The 23897-nt window shown below is 38.9% G+C and overlaps 1 protein-coding gene across 2 annotated transcripts in view; it reads left to right on the top strand.

The window, feature by feature from the left end:
* Positions 1–23897, top strand: part of PRMT3 (protein arginine methyltransferase 3) — a 68637-nt gene that overhangs the window by 30143 nt on the left and 14597 nt on the right. Inside the window, exons 11-13 of one of the 2 annotated variants that reach the window (XM_052810978.1) lie at positions 1444–1522; positions 6599–6786; positions 11385–11471. In XM_052810978.1, the coding sequence (XP_052666938.1) occupies positions 1444–1522; positions 6599–6786; positions 11385–11471 (354 nt within the window). The remainder of the gene's footprint in view (positions 1–1443; positions 1523–6598; positions 6787–11384; positions 11472–23897) is intronic. The other variant, XM_052810979.1, reaches the window with a different exon arrangement.

Raw genomic sequence — 23897 nt, 5'->3', positions numbered from 1 at the left:
AACATGGCATAAACTTGAAGTAAACTTGGTGGTCTTAGCAGTGCAGTTCCCATGCAATGGAATATTTTCAGTAGTGTGGCATGATGACTTCAAAAATAAAAAATAAATTTAAAAAATGATCCTTATGATTGTACAAATATGGAAGTGTAGGAAAAATGAAGGAAAAAATCTTCTTTGCTGGGTTACTGCTGACTGGGCTTGTAGGACTGCAGGTCCGAAGTTTGGACTTCCAGTTTTCTTTTTTGTTCTTGCCTACTGGCAATCGGTGTATAAATCAAGCCATACAGCTAAGCTGTGTTTTAAGCAAAGTGAGAATTAGGACACTAAGTGAAATTCCAAAATGTATGCCGGTATGATTAATCTTAATTGATTTGATGTCATACGAGTGTGTATGTGGGTGAAATGTGTTACAATATTCAGTAGGTATAAGGATCATACTCGGAAGATAGGAAGGGTGTAAAATCAGTAAATCGATTGGAAAACAAAGGGCTATATATCTCTTAGAAATCTGCAGTTTACTTAAAAATAGTTGAGAAACCGGATGTTTTATATAAAATGCTAATTGTATGTAATGGTGCTATATGGTTTTTTTATATCTCAGAGATGTGCAATTAAGGAAATTTTTTTTCTGTTTCAGAAAATGGCTGACTCGATTAAGTTTACAATAAGTTATTCTAAACATCTATAGGAGTATGATTAACCTGCTATAAAGTTAATCCCAACACAGAAAAACCAACATAAATCTCAGGATAAAAATGGTTAGAACTAGAATTTTTTTTTTAAGTTCAGGTGCTGCTAAATGATGTAGAACATCCAGAGAACCCATGTCTTTGGTGTATGATTTATTTCCACCTGGCCTATTGAGCATTGCCCAAGCTGATACAGGGCACCTCGAGGCTGCAAATGTGAAGTAGGAAAGACGCATTCCATTTGGTTTTTCTCTGACAATAGTTTTAATGTTACTTGCAGCTCTGAGTGGGAAGGTAGTTTCTCAGGGTTTGTTTTTTTGGTTTTGGTTTGGTGGGGTTGTTTGTTTGTTTTGGATTTTTGTTCATTTGGTTTTTTGTGTGGCACCTCGGAGTTACTACTGAAAAAATCAATACATACAGCTTTTCACTTTGAGTTGCATGTGATTTCTTTTGATGTTGTAAAACTCTATTGGGTAATTGTTGGTGTAGCTTGGATATTTATTGCCTGTAGTTTATTAATTTAGTAGGTGCTACATACTTGCAGTTTGGGAAATTATAGGTGATACTTTATGTAACTAAAGTTTTGAAGGGATAATGCTATTGTTGAGAAATTCACTGGGTGCTGGCTCTTATTGCAGTGTGTAGCCATATCAGGTTCTTAAACTGTGTTGATAAAGTCTATCTGTAGATTGATTAGATAGGCTACATGAGAAGCATAATAATTTCTAAATTCTTTTCCCTTTTCTATAAACAGGGTTATTTCCTTCTCTTTGAGTCAATGCTGGATTCGGTCATCTATGCAAAGGACAAGTACCTGGCAGAGGGAGGCTCAGGTTGGTGCGCGTAATTCTTTTAATAAATTTAGCTCTGGGGGGAAACTAAATGAACTCAGAGACTTAGAATAAGCTATGCATGGATGAGAAAGTTGCCAGTCTAAATGAAAAATGTTTCCATTAGTATGAGCTTCAAGGCATTAATTTACTGTATGGGTAATAGAAGAACATTAGATGGGGTATCAAGGTCTCAAGTTAATGGTGTTTTTAAGAATAAGAGGGGGTTATTTATTCTTAAGTACAGTCTAAATTTTTCCTCCCTACTTCTTCCCACATGTGGGTATTTGTTTTCCCCTCTTGAAATCCCAGTTTCTGCATAACTACAAACAGAGGAAAATAAGTTCTGTTCTGTAAGATGTGATACTGTTTGAGTAAGCTGCTATGAATTACAGGAAAAGTGGATAGGATGTTTTCCTGGAGGAGGGAAGTTGCATGGGGAGGGCGTAGTTTCAAATGCAAGAAGCCACATGAAATAACTAATGGTATTACATTGTTTCAGTTCAGGGTATTTATTCTGTCCTGGTGGGAATATACCCTTTTTCTTTGTGGTTGGAGGGTAGGGAAGTGACAGAACAAAAAGGTTTTATTTTGAAGTAGAGTTCTTTTATCCTTTTAAGTAGCTTAGATAGTGTCATCTTAAGCAGTGTTTAAATGCCTGTAAATATTTATTCCTCATGTGATGCAGTTTTCTGCACGAGTTCTGCATATGCTTTATTTCTTGTACTTAATTCCTTTGTCAGTATTGTATTTCATATTGACCTTTCCAATCGTAGTCATCAGTCTGGGTTTTTTTTCCCCTTTTGTGCTAACCATGCACATAGTTAGTTTCACTACACTGACTTAATGATTGGATTAATGGCTATGTAACAGTGCTCGCTGCAGTGCTTCCCTTTGATTGCAGTGAGCTTTTGTGTGCTACAGAGTGCAGCAGAAAAAAAGGGGTTTTATGCATTTGTTCAACATCTGATCACCAAGCTAAATATTTTTGTTTTCAGTAATGTGGAATAGTCCAGCCTGATCTGGAACACAGTTGTCTCATGCACTGTATGGATATATGCTGATAATTTTATACTGCAATATAATTAAATTTGGGGACATGCCCTAAATTTGTAAGGAATCATTTTATGTTTAGCTACTCCTTCCGAAGCCTTCTCAAAAGGGCCAGAAATTTTTGACCTCTATTGAAACTGCAATGGTATCTTGTTCTCTATTTGTATTGTTGCTAAGGTTGCTAGTGGCTTGTGCCTCCCAAAATTTCCTTTGAGAGACAGGGTGTGCTGGTTCTGCAGTGCAGTTATCCTTTGTGGTCTGAGAGTGGTCTTCGGCCCTTATTTGACTCTTCACAAAGCATACAGTATTGTACATTCGTCGATTGGTATGGCCGGATTTTAAATGGAACACTGTTTCCTTAAGATGCATACAATTACTTTTCTTCTGCCAGCTTGTATAGCAGGTAAACGTCTGTGCCTAATCGTGAGAAAGTGGCTCAGCAATCAGCTTAGCGAGACAGACACTTCTGCAGTGTAGATCAATGGCAGCAGAGCTGTGGGCACATCCAAATTCAGATGAGCCAAAACTAAGAGCTCATTCTGAGGTGAAGTCTTACCAGAGAAACTCCTGAATCTGCCATAAAGCTTGACTTTGTCTCAAGCCACTTTGTACTATTGAGCCCAAGATCGTTATTACAGGGACTGTTTGAAAGCTGAAAAAAAGCAATAGAAGCAGCTGTGATTTGGCCAAATCTTTCAGTCATTGAGCTGGGAATAGAATCCAAATTTCTAGATTTGTGTTCAGCCAGTCATATCGTCGTTACTTCAATTTAGCCTGTTGGCATGCTGAAGTGGATTATGCCAAACTGTCGAGGGTAATGTGTACAGTATATAATAGCTTTATTTGGGAACATAAAATTCTTGCTGCCCGGGACCCATCTGTTTGTTCTTTAGAGCTGTTACTTGCTTGAGTATAGATTTCTGCATACGCTTGAGCGCAGTACACATTGGTGAGGGGTGACATAGGTAAGGAAGGCATCATTCAAAACATAATACCGTTAGCTTGTTCACGTCAAAATGATGATGGTGTTCGCTTGGAATTATTTCCGTATGGAATCTGGAGGATTGCTGCCTTACCCTTCAGCGTCCTGAAGTTTGTGAGGCATTGCTTAAGGGATAAAGGATTTCCCATCGTATTCTGTTCACCACGTGAGCTGTTCCTAGTGACAGATGACTTCTGGGCACTGAGTCGAGAAGGACACAGATGGTCAAAACGATGAATCTGAGAGAGCATTGAGGGAGGAGTATGTGCTTTTGTCCAATCAGCGTTTTGTTCATTTCACCTGTGAGAGAGAATAATTATTAAATTATAAGCTTAATCAGAAAAAAATGACAAGTCTGTCAGGATCGCACAGGAAAGCATTACAGGGTTGCAGAAAGAGCAGAGGATTTCCAGGGGATCGAGGATAATGGATGAAATGGCAAATGCAATTTTAGGCGGTTGCTTTTAAACGTTAACAATGCTCTACAGCGTTTAGATGATGTAGGCTGATGTTTAGATAACATGCTTACGTTTCCAGTCAAACTTCAGTATAGCATATGCTTCTGGACACGGGTGGGTTTGTAAATTTGGAAGTTAATGTATCAATGTAGTCTTTTGCCTGTGCCCTGTTGGTGGAACACAGATTTCTTTTTGTGAAACCTGAACAGGCATTGTCTACTTTTTTTTGTTGCTATTGATACGCTAAGCTAAAAATGCAGATTAGATTAGAGCATTAGCGTTTACATTTTTGCTTGTTCTTAAGCACTGTGTATAATCGATGATGAGTTCCACTGCGGATTTAAGGATTTACTGTGTGGATGAAGAGATTTAATAAAAACTGATTATGGTCCCACTCAAATATTTCACGCTTGATAGACATGGTGAACTTTTTCCTGTTGAACAGAATGTCCCAGAAATGTGGGCTAGTACGAGGAAGGAAGGTTATAAAGTAGTTGATCACTCTTTGCTGTGCTTTTCATTTTTGTTTACAGTGTCACTAGCATGGTCCTCTAAGAGTATTCTGGAAGTAGGGACTTCCAGTCTCATTTCATCCCTGCTCTCGCCATACCCCTTGCATCCTATGAAGGGCATTTCCCAGAAAAATATTCCCTCAAAGGCTGGAGTCACTTGCTTTTGTTGTCTGTTTCACACCGTCTTTTAATTTTTGAAGCATCAGTGGTGGCTCTTGAAGGTTTGGAAGGCTGGGAGGTAAAGCCCAATATAATGCAGTTGTCATACTAATAAACAGCAATATGAAAGCTTCGAAAAATGGAAACCCCTTATTGATGGCTCCAGAAACTACTTACAAATACTCCTACCACCAGATGTTGATTTTTTGTGTGTGTGACAGCTGTCAGGTGTGCTGGAAGGAAATGGCTTGTTTCAGACAAGACAGTTTGAACGCCTTCCTGTTTTGATTCTCATCAAACTGCCTTTTTACTGCTGAGTTAATTGTAGGCTGTTCCTGGAAAAACCTTCTGCTTTGAGTTCTTCATCTGCAAAGTAGGGATATGGTGATAGCTTACCAATGGGACTCCAATTTAAGCTGGCTGATATTTATTTATTCTGGTTTAAATAGCCAGAAAGTGAGAGAAATGACAATGTGTTCCTAATTTGTATAAACTAGTCATTCTCAGTGTAGAGGTGGTTGCTTACTTCAGTGTCTCCATATGGGGAAAAAAGCTTTAGAGAAGGCTCTTCTCGATCATTAATACGTATAAGATTATTTCCTTTAGGCTAAATCTACTCTCACTACATAAAAAAATCTAATTTCAATTTGCTGTTTCTATCTTTAGTGTTTTACAAAGCAAAAAATACTGCTTTTCTGACTTACCATGCTATATACCAATGATTTCTCCATACTCATTTTGATAAGCTACAATTTCAAGCAGAGCTGAAGACAAAACTAATTTTACAGTTCACCAGATTTGCGGGAGGAAAAGAGAAACTTAACTTCAGTTGTGTTAACACTGCCACGTTCATGAATCAATAAAAATAAAATAAAATAAGGTGTTTATTAGTAGGCATTTTGCTCTGAAGCCGGATCAAGAATTCAACGTATGGGGCTTTAAAGGCTTTAAAACTCTAAAAACAAAACATGGGAATTTCTTTGTGCAGAGAAACCTAGCTAAATACAAATTGAGCTTCTCTTACTATTTGATAGTGCTATAGACAGCTGTGTTCATAGCAGCTGTTCTTTGTGTCTTTTCCAATCAGTAGGGGATAGAGATTGCCAGGAGATTGACTGGCTTTGCTGTAAGCAGCTGTTAAAAAGGCAAATGTCAGTCTTCTGCTACTACTTGGAAAAGCTGTAAATAGCTACTTGTTCTGAAGATATTATTGGCAGAAGGGAAAGCGCAAGTGTGAAGGTAGTGTAAGAGTGATAGCTGTCATCCTAAAACTGGGCAGGGAATCAATGAGGAAGTTCTCTTCTGTCTGTTGGGTCACTTCCATACTCTTCGCATGCAGATAGAAGAGTGGTTATTCTTTTCCAGTACCCAGAAATAATGTTTTAGGTTCTAAGGCAAGTACCAGCCAGAGCTGATATGAAACGGGAATAAAACTCTTGAGTGAGAATATTTGCTCTTCTCTGGAAATAAGGTCTTTTCACAGAGGTTTCTTGTTATTGCAAAGCCTTCACCTGAATTTTCCTTTGGGTGTCTGCCTACAGTTACTAAATACATCTTAGGTCAGTCTCTGTAGAGAAGCCAGAATACCATGTTCCAAATTATTTTCTTCAGACGTTGAGTTTCCAGTCATTTCCTGGCGGTAGGATTCGACTACAAAGATATTTTGTCATGAGCAGGAAATACTGTTACCAGAGTAGTGTGGGAGAATTAAGTTCCAATGTCTAGTCTCTTCTGTGGACAAATGGGACTCCAGAAAATAAGGTGGCAGAAAAAGTGTCTTGTCCAAGAGCTGAAAAAAGTTCTTTTATTTGTTCTTTAAAGATGTTAATCACTTAAAGAGAAAAGAAAAGATCAAAAAAGTCCTCTTTATGCATGTCTAAAATAAAATTTCACTAATCTGGTTTTGTTGTTACAGTTTATCCTGACATTTGCACCATTAGTCTAGTAGCTGTTGGGGATATGAATAAACATGTGGACAAACTACTCTTCTGGGACGATGTATATGGCTTTGACATGTCTTGCATGAAGAAGGCTGTAATTCCAGAAGCTGTTGTGGAGGTGCTGGATCCAAACACACTGATATCCACAGCCAGTGTCATTAAGGTACCATACTTCTTAAAGTTTTAGTAGTCAGACTGGAAGTTTCCTTTTTTTATGGAGGACGGGAAAAAAAACCATACGTACACACGAGCTTTGGCATCTTCGAAATTATACAAATGCAATGAGGTTCTTGGTGTTAAGACTGTAAGACTTGTATTAATTGTAGTTTGGTTTTTTTTTTTTCTTAACCAGTTTGAGCTCTTAATAAAGTAATCTCCCCATATTTAGATTGTTCTGTTGTACTTTTTCTTCTATCCAAACCCTAACTAAACTATACCAAAAAACCCCCAGGAATATAAAGTCTTCTACTTTTGCTTCCCTCTTTACCTCAGTCAGCGTACTGAGTTGCAGGGTGGCTTCTTATCTATTTCTGTGTCAAGCTAGCTGGCTTTAAAGATCTTCCATTGGAGGGTCACTCACTATCACCCGTAGCTTCATCCACCAGAATGACCGTGTCTGAAAAGGCAACAGTGGTTTCTGCAGTACTCATTGAATTAATTCCAACCTTACTTTTCTGTGTTGTCTTTCTGTATGGCAGCTTTCTGATGGGGAATAGCAGCAGAGTTGGTAGTGATTCATATGAGAGAGAATACCTACATGACAATATATAATTCCAGAACACTGACTAGTTTGAAATTCTGATGAACTTTGTGATTAGTAATAATTTGAACAGTTCAGATCAAATTGAGAGGACTATTACAGAACAAGATTTTTTGTCACAATGGTATTTTAATTATTGTTCATATAATTACTTTTCTGTTGTAAAACACTGAAGGCAGTCATATTACTGCCCTTTAGTGGGAATTGCCTGTTTAGTAAAGAGGTAATGTCTGTTTTAAGTGCATTCCTGTCCTATTTTTATATAGAAGAAAATGGGTTTACATTATTCATCACTGAACTCGACACCATTATTGAGAGTAGTTCTAGTCTCTTCTAGCATAGAAACTACTTGCTATGGTCAGTTGTCATCCTGCTCACAAAAGCAGTAACGGGTGAAGTACAGTTTTGTTGTAAGTATATCCTGATGCAAGTTATTGTTTAAGCTTTTCTTGTCTATAATTTTATTACATTTTTAAATCGGGTATTCAAATGTAGGAAGTACTGAGACTGATATTTCTTTAACTTGAATAACGACTTTGGCCTTCTTGTGCATCTCTGCTTTCTCTTTTTACTTCAGGATTCTTTTTCCGTAGACATTGAAGTCATTACAGATGTGTCTTACAGTTTACTCTCTGAGCTTGTTGACTAGACTCCCTCTAGAGTCAGTGAAATAAAATTCCTAAGGTCACCTATAATTAATTATGTGACTTGAGGCTTACAAGTGTCTGTTTTCCTTAAGTGTGAGGAGTGGGTAGAGTGATCAACTCAGTTGTTGAAATATACTTTGTAGACCTGTCGTTATAGGTGTTGTGGTTTAACCCCAGCTGGCAACTCAGCCCCACACTGCTCGCTCATTCCCCTGCAGTGGGATGGGGGAGAGAATGGGAAGAGTAAAAATGAGAAAACTTGTGGGTTGAGATAAAGACAGCTTAATAGGTAAAGCAAAAGCCACGCATGCAAGCAAGCAAAGCAAACCGAGGAATTCGTTCCCCACTTCCCATCGGCAGGCCGGTGTTCAGCCATCTTCAGGAAAGCCGGGCTCCATCACGCGTAACGGTCACTTGGGAAGACAAACGCCATTGCTCCGAACGTACCCCCCTTTCCTCCTTCCTCCAGCTTTATATGCTGAGCATGATGTCATATGGTCTGGAATACCCCTTGGGTCCGTTTTGTCCCAGCTGGGTCCCCTCCCAACTTCTTGTGCCCCCCCAGCCTACTCACTGGTGGGGTGGGGAGAGGAGCAGAAAAGGTCTTGGCTCTGCGTAAGCACTGCTCAGCAGTAGCAAAAACATCCCTGTATTATCAACACTGTTTTCAGCACAAATCCAAAACATAGCCCCATACTAGCTACTGTGAAGAAGATTAACACTATCCCAACCAAAACCAGCACATTTTCCACCCCTTATTCCATACCATTTACGTCATGCTCAGGTACCGCACTATCGGATACAACCTCGTTAACAACCACCCCCCTTCCGCTCCTTTGATATAATACAGAAATATCATTCCCTTAGTCTATGGATCACCCCTGTAAAATGTCCACAGATGTCCATAAAAAGTCCACTGAGTTCACGTAGTCCATGACTTTGGGCTCCACTGTTACGGTGGTCAACCACCCTTAGTAAATGAATGTGCACAAAACAGCGGTAGTGAGATCAAGGGTCTGAGGCCGTAATTGTTAGCCATCTGACAGGTTTGTGCAACGAGTGAGGCACAGGTGCTTTTCTCACCTGCCATTTTTTTTATAACATTTTGTATATTTTCATTCATGTGAAAGCGTAGTTGAATACTTCTTGCAAATAGGTCAAGTTTGCCATACAGAGAATGAAGAACATAGAAGGTGCTCTAAATGAATAGCTGCATGGATAAGTTGAGCTCTATCAGTTTGTTAGGCAAACAAACAAATGAAAACAACATCTTAACCTGAAGAGTGTTGATAACAATAACTATAGTTAAATGTGCCTAATGCAGTCTATAAGCTGCTGTCATTTTAGAAGCAAAATGCTTTACTGGTAATAGTACATGTCCCTTTCTAATGTATACTGTCATGAGTGGCGGTCACTGTCCAGCTCAAGTATATGTACTTAGCAAATTTTGTCATCATGCAGCATTTTGTGTAACTGTTACGCTTAATGGTTTTATACTCATTTGTTCTCAGTAGAAACCGTGATTTTTAAAATTACCTGAAGTCAATGCGTGAGCTAGTTTGCTGGAGTTACAGTACAAAGTAGTAAAATTAATGAGTTGAGCAACAGTGGCATTATAGGTAAATTGTTTTAATCAATAGCTGTTCCACAGAACAAATGGATTATATTTTTTAGGGAAAGTTTAAAAATGTTCCAATTTATCGTATGATTATTACAGAACATATTTTAGTGTGTTTACTCAGTTTAGCTGCTGCTTGTTTTGTATAGTTTATAATGCAACTTTTTAGGAAGCAAAACTTTACCTAAAGAAACATAAGGCAGCATCAAGAAATACTGATAAATAACGTATATGGCATTTAACTTCAGCAGTATGTGACGTTCTTGGATAAAGCGTTTTAACCAAGTACGTAAACTAAAGAATTTCATACAGTGAAAAAATGTGGTGGAATTTTTATGAACAACTGAAAACTGAAGCTTGTCACTCTAAAAACTCTGATTTTATATATATATATATATATATAAAAAAATATATATATATAAAGAAAATCAGAATATTGAAATGCAAGTTGCAATTTGATTTGACAACGCTATCTTTGTTATCTGTTGTTTTGTGTTAATTTCAAAACAGTGAAGCAGTTCTGTGCCTCATGTTCTTTTTCTTCTGTTCTGTTACTGATATTTCACATACTGATACGCTGCATGGTTGTGCTGTCCTTCAGAAGGACCTCCACAGGCTGGAGAAGTGGGCCAACGGGCGTCCTGTGCAGAGGGCTCGGGGCAATCAAAGAGCAATGCAAAATCCTGCAGAGGAGAGGGAAGAATAACCCCACGCATCAACAGAGGCGGTGGCCCTACGGGCTGGAAAGCAGCTTTGTAGAAAAAAATGTGGGGGTCCTGGTCAACACCAAGTTGACCGTGAGCCAGCAACACCCACCCTTGTGGCAAAGGCAGCCAGCCAGCCTGCTGGGCTGCGTTAGGAAGAAGACTTGTCACCGGCAGGTCGAGAGAGATGCAGCTTCTCTGGTACCGCAGGGAGATGACTTCTGGAGCGCTGTGCCCAGTCCTGGGCTCCCCAGCGCAAGAGCGAGCTGACTGTAGTGGAGTGGGTCCGGTGACAGACGGCAAAGGTGCTGAAGGGACCGGAGCATCTGTGATGTAGGGAGAGGCTGAAAGAGCTGGGGTGGTTTTGTCTGGAGAAGAGAAGGCTCGGGGGAGATCTCCTCCGTGTGTACAAATGCCTGGGGTGTGGGCAGCTGAAGAGTGGCACAGGTTGCCCAGAGAGGTTGTAGAGTCTCTATCCTAGGAGATATTCGGAAGCCATCCGAAAACGGTCCTGAGCGACCTGCTCTAGTTGACCCTGCTTTGAGCAGGGGGTTGAACTAAGTTATTCTATGACCTCAGTTATTCTACGATCAATATGAAACTAACCTGGCAAATCAAAAAAGCCCAGTTTTAACCCATATCAGTTTCATACTGTAGCTTACCATGTGGTTACATGGATAAGGAGTAAAACTTGTGAAGATAACTGTGAAAGCTCCTTAATCTCAACAATGGGCAACTGTCATCAAGAGCAACCTTCTTGAACAGTGAGCTGTTATATCTAGTTCCATACTGCTAGTAGTCAAAGTGTCTGTTTATTTTGGCATTTGGGGAAGAGAGGTTTTAGGTGTTTATTCAGTGTGCAGATAGGATTAGGTGGTTTTTAAGTCTCTTCCCGTTTTTGGAGAGCTGAATTAGTATTGCCCTAAGAGAGTTGTCGTCTTATGGGAACAACTGAACAAACTTCAACCAAAGGAAGATCTTAATTTAAATTTCGCACTGTTACTGACAGAATTGTATTATTCCTTTCAACAGCATATCGACTGTAATACTGCATCCACTGCAGACTTAGAATTCTCTTCAGATTTCACCCTGACCATTACAACGAGCACAAAGTGTACGGTAAGACAATTTTAGTTTCTTCATATGTGGTCAGTATTGCATTGGACTAATAGACAATGCATTTATTAAGCTTCATTTATCATCAGTGCTTGCCTTGAAACATTCATTTCTGCAGTACTGAGGTGTCAAATGAGCCCTTTTTGTAAAGAGAGATGGATGTAAATCTCCAGTAATAGTGTTATGGTATAATACAGGTAGATGAGGAAAGGGAAGGATAAGGAGCCTTAGCATTGGGGTTGTTCTGCTCTGTTCTCTAGCCCATTTTCTGAAATAAAAGTTTTTTGCTCAGATGTGTTGTTACCACTGTGCTCAAGAATGACGCATTCACTATTCTCAGAAGAGCTTTTCTGAGTTTAGTAAAAGGAGTGAAAAACAAAATAGATATGGGAAAGGTAGATGACAGCTCGGGTAATAAACATATAGCAGCTCCTATGGCAAACACAGTTTCTCAAATAGGAAAGTTCCTGAACGTTACATGGGAAGATTGAGAGGGAACAAATACAGCATTAGAATTTGAATCTGATAACCAGGGTTTTTACTGGATCTGTTTTATTTATTGTATGCAAGTTAGTTTTTTTACTTTATGTAAGTTAATATGACTTACATTCAAAAGAACACTGAAAGGCTGTGGGATTTGATTGGAGGGGAGTCCTAATTACAGCAAACACAAGCTTATTCATCTTAGTATTACAGACTCTGCTGCATTAAATTGAGTGAAGAATTTCCAGCAAATCTGAGTCTGTGATCTCACTCAATTGAGTATTATTTGTCTATGAAACATGAGGCAATATGAAAAGAAAGAAAAGGGAAAAAAAAATTTCAGTCTGAGCTTTAGAATTAAATGAAAACTCAGTACTGGGGCATCTTTCAAACGCTTCTTTGAAGTTGTGCCTACATTGTTCAGTATGAATCTATATAAATACACACTCATTTTGTGGCTTTTTTTCTTGGTAATTCAGTACCTGGTAGTTATGAGAAAACAGAGAAACACTGATTTTTGGATTAATGAAAAACGTCCCCTGTTTTTTTCTGCAAGGGCCCCTGCAATTTATATTGTGTGTTTTGTGTTCCATTTTTGAAGTATATGTCAAGGAAGATACCTAAATATTTTCATTTAACATACTTCATGTAAGGGCGTGAGTGACTTCTGAGATCAAGATGTTATGAATGTTTTTAAAGCTAAAACAACTTAGGTATTCCAACATGAATATTTAGAATTGTTTAGATTGGTACCTATGCGAGGATACCTTTTTATTTTGACTTAGTTATGATGCACAGCTTGCTTTCTTTGTTGAAATAGGCAAAAAAGGAATCAAAGAGAAGGATTTTTGTAGGGTTACTGTTAGGCAGGGCAGTTGGGACAAAGATGAGGTACAGATGAGAGAGTCTGGTGGTGGCTCAGATTGAAGTAATGCATTGAGTTTTTAAACACTAGATGATAAGCAAAGGCAGGATGACCTAATTTTTACAGATTTTATGATTGCAGTAATACGCTTTTACATTTGACATCAGTTACAAATGCTTTCTACCAATTTATTAAAATATCCTCATCAAATTTGACTAAAGTTTGTATTAGGCTCTGAGATCTGTAGTAAAAACTAAAATTTTTATAGTCTAGTGTATTGTGATACTTCTGCTGGGAGTTTCATGTTTAGCTTTAGTCACAGTACATCTCATCACAGAATCAAGTCCAAAAGGGTAATTGGTAGCTAATTTTTAATATATTGTGATAAATCTGCTACAACTGGTTTATTTGGCTTTTGCATGTGTATATGAAGAAGAGATGCAGGCTTCCTCTGATATGGACACAAAGAATATATTGCTGTATAATGTAAACACTTAAGCTGATAACAAAATCTTGGATACCTACGTCAAGCAACGGAATACCTGGTTTTGGATGGGTCTGCACATTCATGCTGCTGCATTTGCCACCCCTTTTGCTGTAATAACAGGATACATAAGAATTTGTTGGTGTTATAAAGTGAAGTTTTCCCATGTATATAGTTCAAAGCATTGTTACTAGTGTGAGTTAGTAGCTATATACAAATACTTCATAATTATTTGTCAATTGTCACCAAATTAAGTAAAGACACAGTAACCTCTTGGGTTTTATTAAATGGAAATGTATATATTTAATTGTGCCTTCACAAAAAAAAAATCTCCTATTTTTAGTGTCATAGAATCATAGAATAATTCTAGTTGCCTCAGGGCAGGGTCAGCTTTGATTTCAGACCAAGCTCCAGTGCAGCCCTGGGTTAATTTTCTTAGTGTGGCCACTTCTGAATAACTGGTTAGTTAAACAGAAATCTTTACAAAATCTTGGCAATCTTTTTGATGTTTGGGTAAAATAGCTCACTCTGTAAACATCATTTTCCATAGCACTAGACCTTTACAAAAACTTAATTTCTGATCTATGATTCTATGGTATCATTGACTTATAAATCAAGATGTAAACCTGCATTTTATGACTTGAAGGGGGAGGGGGAGAGAAGTGGGGGAAGAGCAGTGTTTCTGAAATTTTGCAGTGAATGCAGGATCTAAAAAATGATCAGAACTCTGGAAAGTATTTTGCACTTCATCATTTAGGTTTATTGACACTTTGAGTGAAATTTCCACTCTTTCTATGATGGATTGTAGAAGTTTAGGCGGGGGTTGACAGTTCATCCATCATATCAGGCTGCCTAACCTTGCAGTAAATGAACAATAAAAGTCCATTATTTGTATTGAGAATTTTTGAGGAGATGCTTTAAGATTGCAATTTGTCCTTTGAAAATAACATTTGATGTTTTTTCTTGTTTGCATCTGTGTTTTATTGTTCTACTGGCTTTTTATTTTTCGCACAAAAAGAGAAAGCTGCTTATATTTCCCCAAATTCTAGCTTTTTGTACATGTCGGTTCTGATTTTTGCATTTTTAAATATGAACATTTAAAAATATTTTTGCTTTATTTAAAAAAAAAAAATCACAAAAATAACTATTTGGAAATCCATCCTTATATGCTTGTATATATCAGGTTTTTTTAGCTCACAACCTAAAGTTCATTTCAAAGCAGCTTTTTGTCAGCCCTTTCCATGCCATTTGGGTGTCTTATTCCCAGCGCTGCCATCGACAGCAAAGCTAACTTCAGACCAGTGTTACCATCAGAACGAGGATTCCCTCTGTTAAGTGGCCCGTCTTTAAAAACCGAACAAGTGGAAAGCTTAGGTGCGCGGTGATATGTTAGTTATTTTGTGGATCCTATTGCAGATCAGCCACTACTTTGCACTGGGTAACTGGGTTGTGAGGAGTAGGTTTCCATGCTTTTTCTTTCCAGGGCAGAGGTGTGCAGAGAAGTATACGGTAGACATTCTTACCTAGAAATGTGTCAGCAGCATGGAATGCATGGTTGCTGCTGCTGAGCTTGTTTTTTCAGAAGCTTAGCGCTGATGGGAAGTAATTTAGTAAGTACTCAGAGAAAAGAGTTGTGGCCTCGTCTAGTTAGAGTATGCAACATAACGTTAATTGTTGAAGAGCTAAACTTTCAGCTCACAACTCTGGGGGCATTAGCCACGCTGGGGGCTGTCGCTTCCTCCCATCAACCTGTTTGCACCTCTGTGGTAACAGGGTAGTAAGTTGTAAAAGCTGAAAGGAATCTGAGCCATAATGCAGTCTTTTTACCAACTCATTACCACGATTGCTTTGATTATGACTTGAAACACCCCCAGGACCCCTCAGGCAGGAGAAGCTGCGCTGCACTTTTTCATTTCTGTGGCAAGATGTTAAATACCTCTAAAATCTGACCTTAGTTTTTCCTCAGTCTCTCTTGTTTTTCTTTTTTTTTCTCCTTTTAGTAGATACTGTTTGAAATTCTGTGTTTATTTTCAGCCTCAACAGAGAAGTTGACCTCTTCTTGATTTCCCCATACTTTATTTCTGTTCTTGTAAATTGTTCTGGTAAACACTACTGAGAGGATTTCGTAAAGGCTGAGGGAAAGCTTCACCTAGGAGAGAGTTAGGATCAGACCGTTTTTCTGTTCTTTGGCTGGAGGGAGCACAGGAAGATTAGCCTCTCAAGCCTAATGCTAACCTTTGGGACTTGCCACCCACCTCTTCCTCATCCTTTGAATTACACCCCCTGCCCCCGCTGCCATTTTGCTTTGTCACTTTTTAGTACAAACCTTTTACTTCCTGAAAACTGATAATGCAAGTGCTGAAATGGATATTTCTCTTCTTTCTAGATATTATCACTGTTCTTGCTCTTGGAAGGCCTTCTTGCTGACCTCTTGGCTAATTATCTGGTTGTATGATAGTGCCACTTAATTGTCCTAGAGGTTGTTTGAAAACCGTGCAATTCAGAAGGCAACAGGCTGTTCTCTGTTTTTAGGTAAATGGACTAAGGACATAGATGCCCAGACTTAGTGATGAGCTTGTGCGAAATAGAAAAACTAAGAAGTTCCAAAAACCCAAGAGCATAGTAGTAATTGACACATACCTGATTCATCTGTCCTTCCACCTGTAAATTATTTTAATTTACTCTCAATGACCAAAAAAAACCCCTAGCAGAGTATTAAGTCATGCTCGTAACAGATCAGCCTGATGTCTCTCTGTAGGTGCATCGTAAGTGTATCGCTCATGAACCTGTAATGCATTTGAGTCATATCCTTTAAAAAACGCTTAATGCTCTAAATAGGTTTTTTTCCAGGTGTTCAGCAAAAATAAACATTTAAAATGTCACCTTGTGTGCGGTGCTTAGTCTTTCAGAAGTTGGGGGCATGAAGTCAAGGCTTTTTTCAGAGCACATATTCTTTCTGTTGATTTTTCTTTTATTATTCCTGTTATTTACCACAAAGTAAATCTTTTAGCATTAAGTTTATTTATCGTTACTTTAGCTTTCAAAGATTGAAGATTTTTAAAGCAGGAAACGGTTGCATGGAATCATTATATGAAATTGTTACCAAGTACTTTTACTGCAAGTTGACTTGATTTCAGTCTTAAGAAGATAATGGCCAAAAATAAATTTAATTAGCCTGCAAAAGTGTATTTCCCTAGTAAAGAGCTAGGGTTTGTCACTGCTGATTTTAATGAGACATCTGGCTAATATCAGTTAGTGGATGCTGCTAGGAAAATATTCCATTAATTGTATTCTAAGTTGATCACTGTGTGAGCTTTTGAGATAAAATATAATGGTGATTACCCTCAGTGTAGAAATCAATTGACAAACTTTCTCTTTTGTTTGTGAGCGTTTCCCCTGTGAGTCCATCAGGGTTGATCTTTCCTAGCTGAATAACAATATCCCCCGGGAGGAAAATGGCAGTATCTCTTCATTGCTCCCAGGAGATCTTGTCAAAGAGCAGGGGATGTGTATAAAAAGTGGGAGGGAGGAAGGGGGCGAAAGAAGGATAATGAACCAGAGGACGTGACTGATGTATTAAAACCTTTAGGAGGAAAAAGGAAGTTGAGTTGATTGGAGAAAATTATTTTGACGAAGGAAAAACCTTTGCTTGTTAAAATCTTCCTAAGTGTTAGACAGTTTCATTTCTTAACGTTCAATCTTCCACTTGGGTGCCAACAAGTATTAGTATATAAGTCTTTAATTCCAACCTTAGGTGAGAAACTAAATTTTTTTTAAGCTAAAAGTTGGAAATCTGGCTTTGGGTACCACGGTTAAACACACCTCAAATGCCTGATTTCTGTTTAAAGGAAAGGCTATCGTGTTACAGAGCAGGATTTGTCCTTCTGATCTGTTTAGTTATTGGTAGCCTCCTCTATAGTGATCTCCAGATTCTTAGTCTTTTTAAAACACAAAATTGTTGGGTTTTAATAGGGAGGGGTTTCTTTTCCCTGTGATAAAAATGCAGCAACTCTGCCGTGTGGATGACAAACATTCCATCTCCATGCTTGGATAAACTCCATCAAAAGCACATTATCTCCCACTTCTGTGGCCAGCTGTCTAATTGTATTTGTTGTAGCCACTCACTGTTGGAACACGATACTAGTGAAGAGCAAGAATGATAAATTACTCACTGTAGGTGATAGCGATGATGATAATTTTTAATTTCCTTGTTCCTAAGTGAATTGGTAAGGTTGCCTTTATGAGTTCTCATAAGGAGTCGAGCAGTCTCATTTGTTTTATCCTGTTAAAATGCTGCATGTACAGCCAGCCATTTTCTTCAGAAAAAAGCCTTAGTTTTCAGATATGTTTGAATTAAAGCTTAGACTCCTCTTCCTGTTTCAGCTAAGCGCTCTGAGTGGAAGAGTATAAATAATATGTAGTAATATTCATCTATTACATATGTTAAAGCTCTTAATATATTTGGTACGTGTTACATGAATGAATGGGGAAAAAATAGGCTTAAAATAATTTGTCTGGGGGGGAAGAAACATATGTTGATGACAAGTGAATCTTACTGGGAGGACGTGCTTCATTTACAGTTTTTTTGTACGTCTGCATGAACACCTTAGAACCCCTCAGTGATGGATGAAGACCGTAAGCTACTTTTCATGAACTCTTCATCAAAACCTGGGTTTGACAAAATCAGGTAGAAGTTAGTGGCTGCTATTGTAATTTCATGAATATTTTATTTGTAGTTGAGTGAACTCTTTGTTGACCTTTATAGGATGATGCTTTGCAGTGTCCGTAATGTACTTCTATTCCTAAATATTTCCTTAGTTCTTTATGTAACCTTCTTAGTTCCCTGGGTAAATATGGAGACTTTGTTTTGGGGTTGGAGGTTTTGTCCTCATATCTCTGCTTTTCTCCTGGCAATTTATCTGAGAACAGGAAGCAGTGTTTCCTAATACTTGACATCCTTTGAGGCTGGAGCATGTGTCAGGCTAGAGTTGCAGTTTTTTATTACCAGTTTAGAAGTCATTATTTTTGTTTTCCTCTTTCATGGTATTCATGAGACTGGCACTTGAAAGATTCTTCAGAGAAGGCTTAAGTTCGTGCTGATTAGTCGTTCGTGAAGTTGTAAATGAGCTGTCAAAGGTGGAGCAAAAAGATGAGGAAAACTGCAATGGAAGAAATAACTGTTACTGTTATGCTTAAAAAACCAACCAAACAACAAACAACAAAAAAACCGCAACACAAAAAAAAAAAACCCAAACAAGGCAGTAGTTGTAAAACATCATCTAGAATTTATGGGGCTGTTACTTGCTTGTTCCTTTTCTTTAGTTTGACTTCTTGTAAAAAAGATGCCACCTTTAATAAAAATCTGGCCAGCCCTATATTCCACTTTAATATGCTTGTGTCTCTGTTTGCTTCTACTATGCCACTTGTAAGTGATTTTTTTTTTTGTCCTTATATTTTGCTGCTTAGCTGCATGTGTTAAATTTTATGGCAAGGGAGGACTTAATCTTCCTTCAAGCTCTAAACATTGGAAATGTCTTTCTTTGTAGTGTTGAATATTTAACGGAAGTTTGTGATTGACTGTTATAGCTACTGCAATTTGTAGTAGTGTTCAAAAGTGAAATGAAAGGAAAATGTGTTGAACTGCACTCTCACAGAATTGTTTCACTGAAATGTACTTAAATATAAAAGATATGTATTGTGTATTTCAGCATGAAACCACCAACAAGTAATGAATTAAAAGAAAATTAAGATGTAAGGGAAGATATAAATTCCCCAAAAGAACATAGTAACCCAAACCACAATTTTATAGCTAGTTTTGTATTATCAGGTATTTCAACTTTGATTTGTGTAGGTTTTTAGACTTGTGAGATTTTGTTTTTAAATGTACAGGACCAGTGATTGTAGATAAAATTGTAGAAAGCATCATCTGCACGTACTTTACTTCTGAATTCCACCCCCCCCCGCCCAAGGCATTAATGTTGGGTACCAGATCATTTCTGTAGGGGTGCAAGGCTTACACCAATATACCTTAAGGGCGTGGGGAGGGAAGGGTGTTTTCGTTTAGGGTTTTTTAGCACTTGCATTTTAGAGTATTGAAATAGGCTTCCATAATGCAGTCAGATTTTAGTTTTTCATAGGTCTTTCAAGGAAGACTTCCTCTTCCTTCATGTAAGAGGAGAAAGCATAATGTTTTATGTAAAACTTTTCACAAAACATTGAAAGGAGAAATAACTAGAGCTGTGTTGTAGCTTTGAATCCTCCAATACTTTGCCAGTGACATAGAATCATAGAGTCAGTAAGGTTGGAAAAGACCTTTAAGGTCATTGAGCCCAACCGTAAACCTAACACTGTCAAGTCCGCCACTAAGCCATGTCCTCGAGTGCTACATCTGCATGCCTTTTGAGTATCTCCAGGCATGGTGACTCAACCACTTCCCTGGGCAGCCTATTCCAATGCTTGAAAACCCTTTCGGTGAAGAAATCTTTCCTGATATCCAATCTAGACCTCCCCTGGTGCAACTTGAGGCCGTTTCCTCTTGTCCTTTCGCTTGGGAGAAGAGACCGACACCCAGCCTGCTACAACCTCCTTTCAGGTAGTTGTAGGGAGGGATAAGGTCTCCCCTCAGACTCCTCTTCTCCAGGCTAAACAACCCCAGTTCCCTCAGCCGCTCCTCATAAGACTTGTGCTCTAGACCCTTCACCGGCTTCGTTGCCTTTCTTTGGATGCACTCCAGCACCTCGATGTCTGTCTTGTAGTGAGGGGCCCAAAACCGAACACAGTATTCGAGGTGCAGCCTCACCGGAGCCGAGTACAGGGGGACGATCGCTGCCCTAGACCTGCTGGCCACACTGTTTCTGATCCAAGCCAGGATGCTGTTGGCCGCCTTGGCCACCTGGGCACACCACCGGCTCATGTTCAGCCAACTGTTGACCAGCACCCCCAGGTCCTTTTCTACCAGGCAGCTTTCCAGCCGCTCTTCCCCAAGCCTGTAGCGTTGCACGGGGTTGTTGTGACCCAAGTGCAGGACCCGGCACTCGGCCTTGTTGGACCTCACACAGTTGGCCTCGGCCCATCGATCCAGCCTGTCCAGATCCCGCTGTAGAGCCTTCCTACCCTCCAGCAGGTCAACACTCCTGCCCAACTTGGTGTTGTCTGCAAACTTACTGAGGGTGCACTTGATTCCGTCATCCAGATTGTTGATAAAATTATTAAACAGAACTGGCCCCAGTGCTGAGCCCTGGGGAACACCACTTGTGACCGACCGCCAACCGGATTTAACTCCATTCACCACAACTCTTTGGGCTCGGCCATCCAGCCGTTTTTTTACCCAGCAAAGAGTGTGCCCGTCCAAGCCATGAGCAGCCAGTTTCTCCAGAAGAATGCTGTGGGAAACGGTGTGAAAGGCTGTCCTGAAGCTTTTGACGTGGCAAAGAAAACTTTCTTTTTGTATTAAAGATGCAGTGTCATTGACTGATTTTTGGAAGAGTAAATGTTTTGCTGCTCCTAGAATAGCTGACTTCTTTGAACATGAGAAGGTTTAGAAAATTGAGCTGTAACAAAAAAAGCTATACTCTGGATTTAAAATGTTGTGGTAGGAATTAACTGTTAACATTTGTTCTTATTCTGTGTTAGATGAATAAAATCAGACCATCATAGTAAGGCTATAATGGTTTATTCTTTGAATTCCTAGATTGCTTAAAGCAAACCTTGGGTGACTGTAAGCAGCTGTCAACTTCTGTACTATTGTCCTGGTTTCAGCTGGGATAGAGTTAACTGTCTTCCTAGTAGCTGGTACAGTGCTATGTTTTGAGTTCAGTATGCGAAGAATGTTGGTAACACTGATGTTTTCAGTTGTTGCTCAGTAGTGTTTAGTCTAAAGTCAAGGATTTTTCAGCTTCTCATGCCCAGCCAGCGAGAAAGCTGGAGGGGCACAAGAAGTTGGCACAGGACACAGCCAGGGCACCTGACCCAGACTGGCCAACGGTGTATTCCATACCATGTGAGGTCCCATCTAGTATAGGAACGGGGAAGTGGGAGCTGGGAATCGCCGCTCGGGGACTGGCTGGGTGTCGGTCGGCGGGTGGTGAGCAGTTGCACTGCGCATCATTTGTACATTCCAATCCTTTTATTATTACTGTTGTCATTTTATTAGTGTTATCATTATCATTATTAGTTTCTTCTTTTCTGTTCTATTAAACCGTTCTTATCTCAACCCACGGGTTTTGCTTCTTTTCCCGATTTTCTCCCCCATCCCACTGGGTGGCGGGGGGAGTGAGTGAGCGGCTGCGTGGTGTTTAGTTGCTGGCTGGGGTTAAACCACGACAACTATGAAGAAATCATTAATTTGGGAGTAAAGAACAAGGTTGTTCTTCGACGTAGGCCCACCTGCTCTTTAGATTAAGGTTTTCTAGACTAACTGTAAATTTGAGGCTTCCCTTTCTCTTGGGTTCTTTCCTTGCTTTTTAAAGTGTTATGTTATTGGCAGGGGAACACATGCAGTCTAGCACATGAAATCTTCCACGTGAAATCAAGAAGAGGAAAGGAAGAAGGTAGTTAATTTAGGCTGGAGTTACCGGCAGACTTTAGCATAGACTTGACCTTATGTTTATTGCCTAGGTGTGGGCAAATAACCGTAGTTCTGTTGAATAGCAACTTTAAATTTTTGGTTTGGTTTCTTGTTTTACTGGGTAAGCCACAGGCTGTGTGCATCAAAGTGGGATATATTTAATCTTTGCATTTTCGCTTTCTGTATTTTCTCAACTGTAATTGGCTTGTAAAATAGCTGCCGGAGTGAATATTAAAACAAATTTTGCAGCTGGTCAGTAAACTACTGGGTTTGGTATTAGACTTTTTGTTTTCCCAAAGGTTTAAAATACGAGGGGAGAGATTCCTAGCTGGAGATTAAACGCAGTGTTGGTAAATGATGGCAGGTTGCCTGAAAATGTTTATGAAAAACAAATTACATAGTTGCAGCCAATTTCACAAAGAAAAATCGTCAAACAAAGTGTGTGTGTGGTTGGTTTTTTTAGTTGGCTCAAAACCAGTTTGAAATGCTATTAATAAAAGATACTCATTAGATTTCTAAATTGCAATATGTGCTCTTACAGTTGTTTTTCAAAACATCATTCAAACTCTCTCCTGTATGTATTTAACTTTAAGCAAGTAATTTCCATGTAGCTATGCAGGACAGGGGTTGCCTGTTGACGTAGCTCATCAGAGAGTGTGTGTTTTAGTTTTGGGGTGCCCCCCCGCCCAGTTTTAAGTAACCAAAGTTTGAGGAATTTTGGGGAACGCCTGATCTTATCCTTATGGACTTGTGGAGTATACCTTGTTAGAATATTTTTCTGTATTTTTTTTTCTTTTGGCTCAAATTATTTCAGTATCAATATTAAAGGTCACATAGCCATTTTAAAATGTAACAAAAAGAATTTAATGGATCAACGTAGAACTCTTGTTCTCTGTAATCTGTTGAACTCTTGAACTCTGTAATCCCTGGAGCTCTGCAGAAGGTGGTCTTTGTGATGTGTAATAATTACTGTTACTACCTCTAGATTTAGATAGTCAAAGTCAGCATTTCAGGTCCTTTCAGTTAGGGAAACCACTGGTACTGTAAGGAATTTGGTGTTTTATTTATCCTTGTCATTTATGGAAGATGTACAAATCCTCTTTCCCTGAGCACAGGAGGCATCAAATAGCAGGGGACAAATTCTTTGCTTGTAACTACAGTTTCGTTTCAGCTAAAAAAATGCTAATCTCAGGGTAGCATGTAGGGTGTTTCTGTTGTTTCTTGCTACCAAGTGTATAGATAATTGTATCCACCTTAGCTATGGTATGTCTGCTTGGAACTTTTAGCTTTCTGGTCCAAAACGTAGCTTGATTGTCTCATTTTCTCTGAAAGCCAATTTTTTTTTTCTCACAACTCTTAATATATTTTTATTGTCGTAACCTTGTTTTCCTTTCTCCACTAATCATATCCTAGGTTTTATTTATAAGTAAGCATATCAACAGTATTGACCTGATGATTGAAAAATATTTTTATGGCTTAGTAGATCTCTGACTAATGTCCAGAAAACATTGTGCATCAATAGAAGTAGTCTGATGGGTCAATAAAACTTTGTCAAAATCTTCTCAATCTTTACTCAAAAAGGTGTATTAGAGGCAAGGCTGTAATTCACTTGGGAATGAGATTCTCAGCATTGAGTGATAGGACTTTATTTAAGAGATGGAAGAGTCACTGCTTCCAACATCTGGTGCTCATTTGTTACAAAGGTTCCTCAGTGTCTCCTTGGTTCATTTTTTTTTCAAGAATATTTGCCGACATCGGAATTTGGAATTTTCCAGGCTTATCTGGAGTGCCCGTAGGTTGAAGAGCTAACACAAGTGCATTAACATAGACTTACTTGCTTTAAGACATTATATTCACCACCATGTTGGTGAAATCTGTTCTGGATTTAGACTACAAAGGAAAAATACCAGAATGGTTTAGCTACCATTCAGATTACATATTTCATAATGATAAAGGCCTATGCCGTATAGTCTGTTACCTTAATTTTGTAAGCATGTTTGACTACTTTTTTTTTCTCCACAATCTATCTCC

This window comes from Harpia harpyja, chromosome 16 (assembly GCF_026419915.1).
Source record: "Harpia harpyja isolate bHarHar1 chromosome 16, bHarHar1 primary haplotype, whole genome shotgun sequence".
NCBI lineage: Eukaryota > Metazoa > Chordata > Aves > Accipitriformes > Accipitridae > Harpia > Harpia harpyja.
Note: the sequence above shows the minus strand (reverse complement) of the source record. Positions and strands in the feature narration are given on the sequence as shown.